The 16,154-nt window shown below is 38.4% G+C and overlaps 1 protein-coding gene across 1 annotated transcript; it reads left to right on the top strand.

The window, feature by feature from the left end:
- Window positions 1–1,980: 1,980 nt before the first annotated feature.
- On the top strand, window positions 1,981–16,127 carry cyth4b (cytohesin 4b). Its single transcript, XM_014997272.2, has 13 exons — window positions 1,981–2,107; window positions 4,701–4,783; window positions 4,876–4,940; window positions 7,236–7,302; window positions 8,157–8,275; window positions 8,542–8,622; window positions 10,979–11,091; window positions 13,525–13,673; window positions 13,900–14,011; window positions 14,318–14,394; window positions 14,605–14,676; window positions 14,842–14,996; window positions 15,232–16,127. Exons 1-13 carry the CDS (start codon window positions 2,089–2,091, stop codon window positions 15,311–15,313), a joined length of 1,194 nt encoding a protein of 397 aa, XP_014852758.1. The 5' UTR covers window positions 1,981–2,088; the 3' UTR covers window positions 15,314–16,127.
- Window positions 16,128–16,154: the final 27 nt, after the last annotated feature.

The raw sequence follows: 16,154 nt of genomic DNA, 5'->3' as shown, positions 1-16,154 counted from the left end.
TGCCTTTCTCAGTGCTACCATCAGTCCAATCCAATCCAATCCAATCCAATCCAATCCAATCCAATCCAATATTTTACATTACCACAAGGGACCAAAGTCCTGTACAGCATAAATATAAACATTAAAATTACAAGTGTCATTGCAAAACTGCAAAATACTTCCAAAACAGATATAACAGACCCAACGACACATCTTGTAAATGACGATTCAGGTATTTACCTTACAGAAAAGGCCTTGCAGGCCTAATTACAGTTATAAATACACTAGCTGAGCGCTGGCCACCTCATATATATCTGTATCGCCAATTGGCTTCAGACTTTGGACAGAGGCGTAAATAGGAAGGGGTAAAGAACTTTCACCTTTAGATTCATGAGTGACAGATCCTACACTCTTCTTGAAAATTTAAAGGTAAAAAAAATATATGCTTGAATTATAAACAAACCTGCTTAGCAACATGCATGCAAACAGCGAGAGCTAACACACACAGAAATGCCAGCGCAATTCATACAGTAATGGCAGCTAGCTAGTTCAGCAAATTGTAAAACTACCTAATTTTAGATTGATGACAAATAAGACATATTGTTCCACACAATAGTCATCAATGACAAACACACACTATAAATAGGGTAATGTTGGCTAGTTCAGAAAACAATAAAATTGAGAAAGTGTTCAGTCGATGGTAAACAGTCACAAAGAGCGAAGAATCAAACATCCACACAGACACAACAGAGAAAGACCAGAACCAGGGCTTTCACATGCTAATGTTTGCTAATATAATGGATCTATAATGAGGTTTTACAAATCACAACATTCGTCTTAACATCGGTGTTTTATAGCTGATTAATCCTGCTTCAGGTCTAAGAATAGCAATAACTACTCTGCAAAATCACCAAATCTTACCGAGTATTTTATTAAATCTAGTTTCTAGTGCAAATATCTTAGTACACTTCAAATAAGAGAAAAGTTAACTTCATTAATGTACGAGTAACTTTTCAGCAAGATAGTCATAAACTATGTAATTTGTTTTCTCTCCACTTTCTACGTTTTTGTAATGTAGACGTAGATCAAATTAATTTCACAGTCTGATGTGGTATATTAGATGGGGGAAAAAAACACATTTTGGGTGACGTGAGGTCATCATTGGTGACAGTGAATAATTCCTTAATGTTGATGATAAAGTAATAGTTCCACTGGCAGAATATTTTACTTATAACATGGGAGAAATATCTTGTTATAAGTGAAAAAAAGCTATTTTTAAAATCAATATTCAAGAATTATTGACTTCAAACAGGCTCCCATATCTTGTTTTGGAGGTGTAAACTTACACAAGTATAGATTTTACTTTTGTTTCAAATTTACATGTTTGTTTCACACAACATGAGCAAAGCGTGTAAAGTACATTTCATATGTACTTCTTCTGTTCTGCTTGTTTTTATCTGGTTTAGTTTCAGAGAACACCCAGCAGCAGTACCTGTGATTTTGCTCTTTGACCATAAGATGGCGCTTTAGCACCACCTTAACTGTCCCATTTCAACCTCTAACACAGTTGCTGTGCTCCGCTCACAGACCTTGTTCTCCTTTCCCTTTTTAGCTAGAACTTTGCCCCCCTCATTTTGTAAAAATAAATTCGGATGCAACTGCACCTTAATCTCAAGAGGTCTGAAATGCAGCAGCACGTACACAATTAATAATATTTCAATGTGCGGATATATCAGATGATCGTGTTGGCCCTTCTGGTTGATAAAAACATGGTAAATCTGATGCAAATATGCTAACTTGGACTAAACCTTCATTAGAAACACATGTGTTCATAGTTGAAATAGAAACAAGCCGTCCACCTCCTAGTTAGCAGTAAATTAAATGTTAATTTAATACCAAATAACCCTTCATGTCTGCAGACGTTGATAGAATAAGGTGCTTTAAAAGGCTTTATTTTGAAAAGTTGCTCATGTGATGGTCCTGTAGAAGTGTGATGGATGAGGAAGAGGTGTGGTTTAAAGTCAGCACTCTGCTGCAGCTGCCCAACACTTCTCTGTGCTTTTCTCTCTAGAGACGCCAACATTTCTTTTATTACTTTTGGGGCCATAAATGACCGATTGCCAAATGGGTAAGAGACACTTTGGTGTTTTTGTCGCTGTATGTTGAAAATTTTATCAGATAACTTTACATATTAAGATATGGACATAAATGGTTGCCTATATTTAAACTGCCTTTTTATGCAATATATATATATATATATATATATATATATATATATATATATATATATATATATATATATATATATATATATATATATATATATATATATATGAACTGTAAAACAATAACAACAAAAACTAACGACATTGTAGAATGACGGAGGAAGTACTATTAGATCTTGTTTTTATTTTGTGGGTTCATCTGCAAATCTTTGTGTGTTTTTCTTAAATATTTCTTAATATACTGAACATAGTGATGACAATGTGACACAGTCTCAGATCTTGGACACCAGGAGTCATCACTCAAATTACTAAAACATTAATTGTCTTAATCTATATTTTTATTTATTTGCTCTCCACTTTCTGGGTTTTTGTGTTATGAATGTACTTAGAATATAGTTCACAGTTTGACCTGGTATGTTAGACTGAAAAAAAAACAAAACAGCTTTTGGGTAACATTTGATGTCACTGGTGCACAGTGGTAAGCACTTGTTGCTGTTAGCAACCAGCCTTAGAAAAAAAAGGCCCTTCTCAGCTGAAAATGCAGAAGAGACACTCATAGTCACTCATAGGACTGCACATCAGAGGTAATAATACAAAAAAAAAACTGAAGTTATCTAAGCTTTAGAAAGCTAAGTGGTGTAGTTTTTAGTTTCAAACAGGGTTACTGTAAATTTGCAGCTTCCTTTGTTTATCACCAGAAACCCAGACTGAGTGTATTTGTGACGGGTTGTGCCTTTAAGCTTTTGCTTCTCAAGATGAGCAAAGGAAGGGTGGAGAAGTGGAAGTCTTGTGGTCAGATCATTAACAGCAAACAAGTCACATATCACTAAGGAAGGGCTGAAAGCTGCCATTTGTGCAACTACGCACACACATACATATCCATATGTATATTTATATGTGCATATACATACGATATAAAGATGCTTTTAATGCCGTTTTTTCCCTCCTGGCTGAGAAGAAACTGAAATACGTGACTTCTGTTCTTTTATGCTAATCAGTTTTCACTGGAAATGGCCGCTGCACATGAACGTTTCAATGGTCACATATGATTAAGCAGATATTACAACAGTGCAAAAAAAAAAAAAAAAGAGCTGTGGGGAAGTTAACTCTCATTCAAATCAAACTGAGTAACCAGAAGAGCGTCATGGTGGTCTTATTTTTTTAAGACTAAAAGAAAGCTAGTGTGGCTGTTAGATGCTGCAAAGCGTTTCTGTGACACATGTAGACCTTTGATCTCTGTCCCTTGAGCAGATTTTTACACATTTTTTCCTTCCGCTTAACTTTTAATTAACCAAATAGCAAAATATGGCTTCGATGTCCGACATATTAGGTAATTGGTCAACAATTTAAGATAACAATGTGTTTCCAAGAACATTAGGAAGAAATTCAACATCCGATTGATAAAGAGCGCCGATGGACAGTCAGGGCAGGCGACACACGACGAACAAAAAGCCTGTGCATGTTGAGAGAAGAGACGTTTTGCAATGTGGGAATGTGACAAAGTCGGAGGGGAAGCATTTCATCCATCACATGTGTAAACAGAGGAAGGTCACGCGAGTGATTCAGTGCTGCTTCAGCTCACCAACGAGCTTCAAAAAACAAAAGTCCTTTGAGAATGACATTTCTTTGTGTTTCATGTTAACTGGAAAGGTAATTTATAGGAAAACTCAGCCCACAGGAAGCGCAAACTTTTCTCATCTGGTTTTAGAGCTTGACATCAGTCTTAACAGGTGTGAAGGTTTCACAATAATAATAACACCACAGAGTTCAGATGTCTTCTTTTAGAACATGTTTTCAGTCTGGAAGGAGATGCATTAAAAATATATTTACAAAGAAACAGCATACTAGGGAAATTCTGCTTCCTAAAACATTAATTATTGTTAAAGGGGAGTTTTTCCTCTCCACCGCCGCTACGTGCGCTTAACGCTTTGTTGGATAACTTGGATCAATTGGAATGTGTGTGTGGTTGAATTGAAATTGCTTTTCTTTTTGTACTGAGTCAGCGTTTGTTGTGAATTGAAAAGAACAGAGAGCTTCACTGCATAAAAACTGAATTTTACCAAGTATTTTTGGTCGAGTTTCTCGTGAAAATATCTCAGTGCGCATGAAATAAGACTAAACTAACTTACAAGTAACATTTCAGCAAGAAATAGGAGCTTGTTTTAAGTCAGTAATTCCTTAATGTCGATGAAAAGGTTCTGGTTATAATCAATCTGAAAAACTAACAGTTTTTCATCAATATTGAATAATTATTGACTTAAAGGACGCTCATGTATCTTGGTGAAAAGTTACCAGTAAGTAGCGTTTGTCTTATTACAAGTGAACTGAGATATTTTGCACTAGAATTTAGAGCAAAAATACTTTGTAAAAATGACGATCTCTGGTTTAGATATTCTGCCAAAATTCTTTTGGCAGAATTTGCAGACATGATGGAAATTGTTGAAGAACCATGACTCAGACTGACTTTTTTTTTTGTTGTTCTAATATTTTGCTCAGTTTCTTCAGACTTCACAGCTGATGAGAGGCTGGAGATTGAAAGCATCAAGATGTATAAAAAGGACCTTCTGGACGACATCCAGGTAACATTTCATCAGACGTCACATTCCTCAGAGGCCAAAGCGATTCGCTTTTCATGCGACCTACGTTTGATACCTCTTTGTTCTCGCTGCAGAAGTTGAAGCTGGAGATAGACAATGTCATGGCAGAAATACTCAGCTTTGAGTCTACAGAGGAAAAGTAAGTGCTAGTCTGGGAAAAACCCTTTGCCTCTTTTACATACCGCACTTTCTTTCAGAGTATTTGATGTCTTAAATATCTGCCAGACATTCCATTTATCTGGCAGGTTTTCTGAAAGTCTGTGGCTTTTTGAAAACATGTTGGGGGGTTTTATCGCTCCCCCCCCCCTTTTTTTGTTTTATTAGTTAATTAGTCTTATTTATCTGGCAAAACAAAGCTTATTTCAGGAATAGTTTTTGAGAAAACGTCCTAACAATCTAAAAAGTCAACTTTCTGCACAAAGCTGAACAGAATTGAACTTAGTATTGTGTAAGTCACCTTCAAAATATGCTGTTTTAGCAGTGCAGTGATGAACCCTCTTCTCTGCAAAGTTTTGTTTTTACTATTTTCTTGTCTTCAACAAACCAACCCTGATTGGTTCTTACTGGTCAGCTGACTGATCAGAAACGATGGCTTCTTTTGGTTATTTGGTTAAGAATATCAAATTAGCACAAACTGAGACATGATGCTAATTATTTTGGCGGTTACGAAATATGACGGAGAGAGCTGTGTTTGGACTACATGTCACGTAAAGCACTTTGAATCGCCTTGTTGCTGAAATGTGCTACACAAACTTGACTAGACAACAAAGACTCCAAGTGTAAAACGTGGCATAAAAGTTGTAAAATGGCAGAAATTTCCTTTAAGTAGAGAATAAAAAAAAAACTATGGCAGGTTTTTTTTAAAATAAGTATTCATTGTTGTAGTGGTAAAAAGCACCACAACGAAGACGGTAATTTGAAAAGGTACTGTTTGGATCTGGACTTTTTTCAGTCGTGCTACTCGATTAAAAATGATTCTCATTCTCAGTACATGTTTGGTTATTTTTACACAAGTTCGAAAAACTTAAGTGTGAAACTGGAAGAGTGAGCAGAATGGACCCGAATTTAGAATTTAAAGTTTAAAAAAAGGGGATTGACGTATTGCTACCAACCTTGACCTACAGTTCAATATGGCCGTCTATAAAATCAGTGATTTATTTGCACTCGTCCAAATTTTTACACATTCCTTTCACAAACACGTTTAATGGTTTGACAGAACACAATGTTTATAGATCCCCCTGCTATTGTAGTCAGCCTGGTTAGAAATCACTTCAGTTAGTAAATCTAATTGTTTAAGCTAATCATAGTTAGCCTGGTCAAATAGCACTTCAGTTAGTAAAACTAACTCAAGTATCTCTGAAAGTACTTCAGTTACTAGTACCATTGAATGTAGTCCAAGTACCTTCTGTGGTTTTGGAACTAGAGTTTGAGAACCACAGAACAGAGACATAGTTTGTCTTGAAGCTGTGGAGGAAGACAGAGATTGCAACGTTGGAGAGGAACCTTTCCAACCTCTAAACCTCTAAACACCAAGAACAAATTCTCAATCGCTCAACAGAAAGATGCAAAAAGACTTTTAGCAAATATACGTGGTCTTTGATTACTGTAGAACCAACAAAGACTCTTCCAGTGACTACAAAGGAATGCTCCTTTAAGGACTTAAAGGAGCATTCAGCAACAAGTAAACAAGTCTTTAGTAAACCTGGTTTATTATCTTTTAGGAGATTCCTTCGGCATTTACAAAACAAATAACATTTTTGCTTGAATGAAAATAACTTTAGATCCAGATTCATAGTGTGAATAATATCGGACCTTGTTGTATGTGATAGAGCAGGGGAAGTCCCAAACTTTGAATTATTTGAAAATGCTCGGGAATGAACTGCAAATGCCTCCAGTCACTTCAGGGTGCAGCTAGTCAGATGTGGCAGATGGCTGTTCGTACCGAGCCGGGTTCTGGTTCCGGTTCTGCTGGAGGTTTCTACCTGTTGAAGGGGGAGTTTTTTTCTCTCCACTGCCGCTACATGCATGCTTGGTGTGACGGATTGATGCAAAGACAACAACACAAGGCGAGCGATTGTCTATTGTTGCTACAAGTGAATAACTCAAGGCGGTGACTCAATGCAATCTGCGACGTTTCCTGACAGAAACTTTTTAAGCTAATTTGAATAAAAAATGGAGCTTAGTGCACCGTTTGTTGACTAGGATGAATTGGAATGCATGTGCAGTTGAATTGAAATGACTTTTTTTTGTAAAGAAATGACATTTGTTGGAAATTGGCACTATATAAGCAAACTGAGTTGAATTGAGTAGGTTTTTAGGGTAAAAATTGTCTCAATTTTGTTTAAGATTTGAACAAACCTGACAACAGATTTAGCTTTCACTCTGACAGAGTATATAAAACATAAAGTTCTCCATTATATTTTCTGAATTACAGCAAAACCATTGAGAAGAACCAGCGGTTTTTAAACGGGAAGAAGAAATTCAACATGGACCCAAAAAAGGTAAGCGGGTTTTTTCTCAACCTGTGGTTTCGAGGGCACAGTTATCAATGAAAAATGAACAAGTTTGCCTCTTACTTTGTCATTTTTTTTTGAGGCCTCCCTGCGTTTTAGCCGTCTCAAGTGTGTTTTAGCCGAACACACTCAGCAGTTGTGTCATTTCCGCTTCGCTCCTCTGTGTTACTGACAGAAAGCCACTGCGAAGTTTCTGTGGTTTCGCTGGAAGGTCAAGCATGTCGCTGTAGTAGGATCAAAAATGGAGAAACTGAGATGGCGACTTTTGTTCGGGTGGGTTAGGTTGAATTTGAGATCGATCCAGTTGATTCAATGGCTCCTTTTTGCTTCCTTAAGTATAATATAGCTAAAGCAGAAAGGAAAACCAGCGATACCTACCAGGTAATGAAACCACATTAGATCACAAAAACACGAGATCCACGTATTGCAGACTCCAGAAATGTGTATCGAAGTGGTACGTTTTTAATCAGGCTTTCTTCTCAAAGCCCAGCCATGGAGCAGAAAGAGGAAGAGAAATTAGTTTAAGGAATTGGGATTACGGAAGCTGTAAGCCCTCATTTACCAGCTACAGATGAGATCATTGAGAAACCAAAATGCTGCATGGAGGGTAAGGTTTGGAAAACTGCATCTGCTTCAACAAAACCTAATAATGGAAATGATTTCTGCTGACTGCGAGCCACAGAAATTGCTTGAAAAAGCTTTTTTGTTTAGGGTGTTATTTATAATATATATTTCATGAAGGAAGCCGTAGCTGTTATGACTAATAGGCTAAAATGAGAATTTTTTTTTTCTTTAAACTTTCCAAAACTCACCTCACGTACACCATCCCCTATTTCCTGCAGGGCATCAATTTCCTGGTGGAGAACAAGCTGCTGGATGGAAGCGCAAAATCTATTGCAGAGTTTCTTTACAAGGAGGAAGGACTCAACAAGACGGCCATCGGAGAGTTCCTTGGAGAGAGGTGACACTCAGAGGGGTCACGGGATGAATACGTGGAGGGGGCGGGAGAAAACAGAGAAGTGGGGAAAAAAATGGTGGATGATAAAAAGGAGAAAATTCAGAAAAATCTTCAGAACTTTGTCTACAAAATACAAATTTTTCTATTTAAAAGCGGCCAAAAAGGGCACACTATAAGGAATAATGTAAGCTACGTAGAGAGAGGAGGGCTGTAATTGGCTGGTTTCGTTACAAACACCTTCAGGGGTTTTACTCTCCTCCGTCACGCAGGGAAGAGCTTCATCTTCAGACCCTGAAAGCCTTTGTGGAGCTGCATGAATTCGCTGACCTCCACCTGGTCCTGGCGCTCAGGTCAGTCTCCTTTATCTTCAGTTTCTTTATGTGATGTGTTAAGCATTGTGGGTTGATCAAGCTTTGTGTTCACGTCCCAGTTTATCCACCGGAAGCTCGCCAATAGCCAGTGAAACTAAACGTGGGTATGCACTATGTGCGACACATGGGGGCGCTGCGCTAGAGTGGGCACCGAAAAGCGATGACGGAAAAAATGTTTATAGTCGCGTTATCTATATTTAACAGTTGGTGGTGGGTGTGGAAATAATATGAACATTAAAAGGTATGACACTGATTGTTCAATGTGAAAGTTTAGCTCACATTTTTTTAAATAAGCTCTGTAAAGTTCAAATTGGTAATAGTTCCCTTAGCTGCTGTAGAAAGATGCTACATGTTAGCTGATTTAACGTGAAAGATTACTTGTTACAAATGTCAGCAGTAACTCGAGCTTTTCAGCTGAGATGCATCCAACAACCGATGTTTAATGGCATAGCATCGTATCAAATAGACATAGACATTTTGATTTTGTGTTTATTTTAATAAGTTAAAAGAAATTAGCGCGTGTGACTTAAGAGTGTGGGTCCAAATACTCAATCCGGTACTTTGTGCTTTGAAGTGGAAACAAATGTGGAAGAGCACAGCGGCTGATCAGTCTAACCTTTGTGTCAGTTAGCAAAAATAACAATAATAAAAATAATTGGAACGTGAGCGGGCCATTTGTCCATCTTTCCAGTAGCTTTTATCAAATTTTTGTATTTAAGTAAACGTACAACCGGCATTAACGTAAACGGAGTCAAAACAGAGATTCTGTTTTACTTTAGAGTACGGAGTCGCAGATTGATGGGATGCTGTTTTATATCTTAGCCTTCATTTTAAATTCAAAGTATGCCTCAGTTTGTACCGCTTGCCTTAAATTTAGTCTAATTCACAAAATGTTTAAATACGAAAATTAGTTAATTTTGAGACTTATGAAAGACACAGACTTGCATTTCAGTGTTTGTTTTGATGTACAGTCGACTGGAAAATTTCCAATGCCAACAACTTAAAAAGGGACATTGGAAAGCCCTGTTCATGGAGACTTAGACAAATAAAAACTGGTTATTGTCTTTTCCTCGAGTGCTGAAAGTCCCGACTAAAAGTTTACAAGTTCTAGAGCCGAAGCTCAGGACAAGTTTGTATGAAAATGATTATTAGGGAAAAAGGAGAAATTCACCTAAAACTATTAATAATGGGCATCAAAGAGATTAAACCAATAAGACATTCAAGGATGAAATATACATAATCAAATGAAAAATTGCACAGCATCATAACTCATAACGCAGTTTTTGATTTGCTGGATATAACCAAGGCCTTAACTAAAACTAACCACAAACCAAAGGTGAGAGGCGGACTACTGCTTCCTCTAAAATGTCACTCGACGTAGAAAGTCACCTACGGTTTCTCCAGTCAACACCTTTCACCACACACAGCACAGTCACTAACATTTTTAACATAACCTGGTTAATGGCTGTTACTGCTCACCAGAATCACACATTAATGTTAGTGAGCATGTTCATACGAGTCTCACTACAGACAAGCAAACAAGGCTAATGGATTTGGTGTAAATGACATTTTACAAAGTGTGGCATAATTACCTATTTACTTATTTTACCAAAATGAAACTTTTTTTCAAACACACTGACACGATTCTCTGACATATGTTCTAAAGTTTTATATTGTTTTTGCAACAGAAAATGATTTGCTGCATCCGTAGCTTTAAGACACGACACAAACGCAGCGAAATGAATAAGATCATTGAAAATGAACACTACCAGACGCAAAGTTAAAAAGGGAAAAGGCTGCAGTTTCAGATTTAATCTCTTTATTCTGTGACTGAATGTAGTGAAATAATCTTTACGATCTAAATGTGATGTCATTGTTTCACGCAAATATCAGACAGGTCAGGATACTAATTAGGGGTTGGAGCTAATGAAACAGCTCGATTAAGAACCATTCGTAACCTTTTCAAGCAATAAAAAAAAAACAACTGTTTCCTGACTACATCATTGTAAGCACAGAGGCAGATATATTTTCAGAACAGAACTAAGCGAGTGTAATAATAAGAAAGATATTTTTAAAAGTCTAGACTATAACTAATCCTAAATAGCTCAATATTTTTGTTGAACTTCTGCAACAGCAGCCAACAATCATCGCCTCAAAGAAAGTGACATGAAATATGCTTAGCCCTCATCATCAAAGTGGTCAAACTGACGTGTTGAAGCGTACGCAGGCACCTGGTGGATGTGCAGCAGCCACACCAGCAGCCTACGGTCTACCTACTCACGTCTCAGGATGACAAGCTGCTCAACATCACCGTGTTGTGGTGTTTATGTGACAGACAGTTTCTGTGGAGTTTCCGTCTGCCGGGTGAAGCTCAGAAAATTGACCGGATGATGGAGGCCTTCGCCACACGCTACTGTGAATGCAACGCTCATGTCTTCCAGTCCACAGGTTAGCTTATTTAAAACAAACCTACTTCCTCTCTAGATTGCAACTGTGTGTGTGTGTGTGTGTGTGTGTGTGTGCATGCGTTTGTTTGTAATACCTTGTGTAATACCTTTCCTGACACATACTACGTTGTGGGGACCAATTGTCCCTTTTTTGGGTCAGGGGTCAGATTTAGGGCTAAGGTATGAATTGAGTTTTGGTTAGGGTTAGGGTTAGGTATGTGATGGTTAGGGTTAGGAAAAGGGTAAAGGTTAGGTTTAGGCTGTAAAAATGAATGGAAGTCAATGGAAAGTCCCCACAAAGATAGCCACACAAACGTGTGTGTGTGTGTGTGCCAAGCTTGTGCAAGTGCAAGAGGGGATATTTTTACATGACGACACCACGGCTTTGATCCTCACCGCTTTCTGACTTAACTTCTTTTTTTTCCCCATGTCTCTGTTCAGTGGTATTTATATATTTATATGGACCTACAAAAAAAACCTTACAAAAAACTTTTCACATTTAGACTCTTGAAAACCACAAAGCGGTAGTGCATTTGATCAAGATTTTAAGTGGTAGGCCAACATGAAGTAGCACGTAATTTTGAAATATGAAGAAATTTACTTTTTATTTTTTACAAATGTAAAATTTATTTGGCCCCTGAGAGTCAATTTGTCACTGCAATTAAAACCGCAGGCATCTTGAAGTACTTTTACCAGCTTTTCATAGCTACTGAAATTTGTACCCATCAATCACAAAACCATCTACAAATAAAGAGGTTCTGGTCTGGAGGCATGGACTGTGTTGAAGTTTTACATTTTACCCCATCGCTAAAGTTTGGCAATGACGTATGCGATGTGCCAGTTCCGCGTTTTGAAGTTTACCGGAAGTTGTCTGCGCTGTAAACAACCATCTTCGACTGCGAAGAGGAGAGAAATGCCAAACCGAACCAGATGGCTGTTAATGTTGAATCAAGGAAGCGTGACCAGCACCGACTGAACGGCTTCATTCACTTCCTCCGTTGCCGTTGCTCAAACGACAGGCAGCCTGCAATTCTAAAACAACTTCAACGTTCACAACTTCTCCTTCTGTTCGCTGATTGGTGGCGGTTGATATTCCACCTGAGGAACACAAGTCAGTGGATAAGACGGAGCTGTTAAGCGAGATTACAATCGAGTGCAATCACGTAGGAAGGCCATGCTAGAGCTTCCCTGTTCCAGCTCAGGAAAATGTCTTTGGTGTTGGTTTTTCCAGCAGACACAGCATGTTGGGCGTATCCTTAAAGCTATATTTCGTATTCCTGGGCATTATTATTCCACTTGTTTACATTGTCTCCTTTGTGGCTTGTGGCCATCTTTGAATTTGATTTCTTCTGATTTCCTTTCAACATACTTTTTCAGATTAGATATTCAAAAACATTCTCCCGCTGTGTTTCCATGAAGCTTCTCCAGAGTTCCCATGGGCCTCTAGGCTGCTTCGCTGTTTAATGCCCAGAGTAATTAAGGATGATGGATTGGCCGGTGCTCTGAAGGATTGTTCAGAGTGTGAAATATTGTTTTATGACAATGCTTTGAATTTTCCCACATCATCCTCAGTCTGTTTGATGTGTTTCCTGGTCTTCATGATGCTGTTTGCTCACAAGTGTTTGCAGAACAGCTACAATTATCATCAGATTAAAGTACACACAAGTGGACTCTGTTTACTGATTACATGACTTCTGAAGACAAGTGGTGGCACTGGCTTTTCAAACCTATTGTAGTTTAGAGAGAGAGAGAGAGAGAGAGAGGAGGGAATACAAAGGTACACAAAGACTTGTACAAGTTTTTTAAAGAAATACACAGCCTGGCTAAAATGTTGCTTCACAGACATTCAGGGCTTTCACCCATTCACTTGAATTCCTCATATTCTACCAGGCCAATCAGTGAACAGAATGATGATGTCATTGTTTTAGAATCACAGTCTGCCTGTAGTTTTAGCAATGGTCCATGTTGGCAATGCTTCCGAACGTTGAACATTAAAAGCCTTTGGTTCGGCACTTCTCTCTTTGCATCAGAGGTTGGCTGTTTACAGCACAAACAATTTCCGGTAAGCATCATAGCGTCAAACTGGAGCGTTGGATGCATCACAGGCATACGTTTGCAATTGGGTAAAACTTCAACACAGTCCGTGCCTCCAGCAAGGAAAATGTCTCTCTCTAAAGCCTAGAGCCCAGGGTAGAACAAGGGACTGGTTTTCACAATGCTAACGCCTCCAAAACAATAATTTTCCCAATACTTTAACATTATGCACTACTTTGTTTTGGTATATTATAATCAAGCCCATTAAAACATATTGGGTAGTTGAAATGTGGCAGAATGTTAAAAAGTTTGATGTACATAAATACCTGGGCAAGATAATATTTTCTTGATCGGTTTCCTTTGAATTTAACGTTTGCTTCCCATGCCTCTTCAAACCCAGACACATGCTACATCCTGTCGTTTGCCATCATCATGTTGAACACGAGCCTCCACAACCCCAACGTGAAGGACAAAACCACCCTGGAGCGATTCATCTCCATGAACAGAGGGATCAACAACGGCGAGGATCTGCCCAACGACCTTCTCACCGTAAGACCCTTCACCTCATTTCAGCCATGAAACTTTTCGACATAAAATGAATTTAATGTATTTAGATTGAATCTTACTCTTTAGTTTTTTGGAGGCAGTGAGTTTTGAAGGCGATGGCTAATTTTCACTGAGTTCATTATCCTAACCGGCCTTGCTAATGACGGGTTAGCCCACAGGAGCAATTGTGCCACTATTGATTTCAAGTGTGTAACTCTTGTGCTCTTAGAAACTCTACGAGAGCATACGCAACGAGCCTTTCAAAATCCCAGAGGATGACGGAAATGACCTGACTCACACGTTTTTCAACCCTGACAGAGAAGGCTGGCTCCTTAAACTCGGCAAGTCCCTGTTTTACATTGTTTTTGTATTAACACGGCTAGTTTATTAAATTAACAAAACTCTAACCAATCTAGCATGTACCGAATGAATGCAGGAAAGTACAGAGGAAGTCTTTCGAGAATAACTCAACTTTGGGCTGTTTGCTTGGAAACATAAAGGGCTGGTTGCACAAGGCTTAAAATTGGCGCAAACAACCTCAGGAGTTTTTGTTTTTAGCGAGGGGATTTTGAACAAGCCAGTGTCCGATAATAACCGACAGCAAATATGAAAATAGGTTTAACTTCTGCTGCGTCTTTGTATTTCAGGAGGTCGTGTTAAAACATGGAAAAGGCGATGGTTTATCCTGACAGACAACTGCCTCTACTACTTCGAGTATACAACAGTAAGGATTCAACCGTACACGACATACCCTAATTTATGAAAAACTTTTAAATGAACAAACCCTGAGAGCTTAAAATAAAAAAATACAAACTAAACAGTTTAAATATTCAAATGTGATGTGTTTTATTCAGATGAAATTTTTCTCTCCTTTTTCTTCTTATAAAATATAGCCTAATATAATCTGTCTCTTCAAAAATTTTTTATTTTTCAGGATAAAGAACCCAGAGGTATCATTCCACTAGAAAATCTGAGCGTGAGGGAAGTGCCGTACCCTCGCAAACCGGTAAGATTCAGAGAGATGTTCAACACGTCCTCGTTTTAAAAAGCTACTCAAAGCTGTCTGAAACTGAAAGGAGGACTTCTTTGAGTTATTTTTTTAGTTTAAAAAAACAACATTTCATTGTTTATATTGGATTAACTCTAATGTCCGAATCGTATTGTCACGTAGTACTGTCTGGAGCTGTACAACCCCAACAGTCATGGGCAGAAAATCAAAGCGTGTAAAACGGAGACGGACGGCAGGGTGGTGGAGGGAAAACATCAGTCCTACACCATTTGTGCCTCCAGCGCTGAAGAGAGAGACTCCTGGATTGAAGCCATCAGGTCAGACAGCAAACACACCAAGCAGTTTCACATACTTGAACCTGTGGAGATGTTCTTCACCCCAAGCTAATCCTAATCAGTCAACTCAGAATATATTCTGAGGAGGAATTGGAAATTCTCTTTGAGCATGTCTCTGTTGAGGACATTAAAGTTATGGTGGATGATTTAGTCTACGAAAGGTCTAACAAATGTAAATCCACAAACAACTAACGTCAACCATCTTTACTGGAAACAGGGCGAGTATCACCAAGGATCCGTTCTACGACCTGGTTTCAGTCAGGAAGAAGAAGGTGATAAACCAGACTCCTCAGGACTGAGCGCCGCAGGCGTCTCCAGAACTTCCACGCTGATGCCGCTGCGCCGGTTTTGCATTGGCCTTCGTTCACGGCTGCCTGGAATTACCTCGTCGCCACGTGCGGACACAAGGGGTGCGTGAAGATGAACAAAACCACACTGACATTGGGAACTTCTCTTTTCATAAACCGAGTAAAGACTTTGCCAAAAGGTGAAAACGAAATCAAACGAGTCAGTATTAGCGTGACAGACCAAAGGGAATCCCTCAAGGGCTCCACTGGAACTTTGCAACAAGATTTTTAGTCAAAACAAAAATGTCTTTAGCTTTTTTGTTGTTGTTACAGAAGTCAGATACTTGCAGTAGTGAGAGCTACCATTGTGGGATTGTCTTTATGTGATTTAGTTTCACAACCCAGAGAGGAATAGAACATGTCATATCTTATCATGAATACAATAAAAACATCTCCGTGTCTGATTTCTCACAGCTCTCATACAGCTTGACACTCAAAGCCATACCCAGCCTTTATCTTTAGTCTGACAGTCAACTGAAGAGTTTCACCTGTAAAATATGCCAGTTTACACAGAAATGAGTTTGAGTAATGATCTTATTTTGGTCTGTACTTTATAATGTATGTAATTGTTAAAGAAAAAAACGTCAAAAGGTTGTGCAATAGATGTTACCACTCAAATGTTTCATTACAAGCTGTATTGTGTTGCCTATCAAAATGTACATTATGCCTTCTACACTTTAACTTTGTAACTACAGTATTGTTTTTTGGGTGTTTTTGGTGTTCCGGTGAATTCATTGTCGAATTAAAAATATTCATGTAATAGAAACCGAACTGAATTCTTCTCTTTTCTTTT

This window comes from Poecilia mexicana, unplaced genomic scaffold (genome assembly GCF_051168715.1).
Source record: "Poecilia mexicana isolate PSO_F unplaced genomic scaffold, ASM5116871v1 scaffold_2, whole genome shotgun sequence".
Lineage (NCBI taxonomy): Eukaryota > Metazoa > Chordata > Actinopteri > Cyprinodontiformes > Poeciliidae > Poecilia > Poecilia mexicana.
This window is presented reverse-complemented; position numbering and strand designations above follow the sequence as displayed.

What these genes read in the sequence shown, in the direction of transcription:
- cyth4b (XM_014997272.2), top strand. An exon ending in TTTGAGTCTACAGAGGAAAA is followed by an intron (nt 4,941 to 7,235) that starts GTAAGTGCTAGT and finishes TCTGAATTACAG; the next exon opens with CAAAACCATTGAGAAGAACC. An exon ending in ACTACTTCGAGTATACAACA is followed by an intron (nt 14,395 to 14,604) that starts GTAAGGATTCAA and finishes TTTATTTTTCAG; the next exon opens with GATAAAGAACCCAGAGGTAT.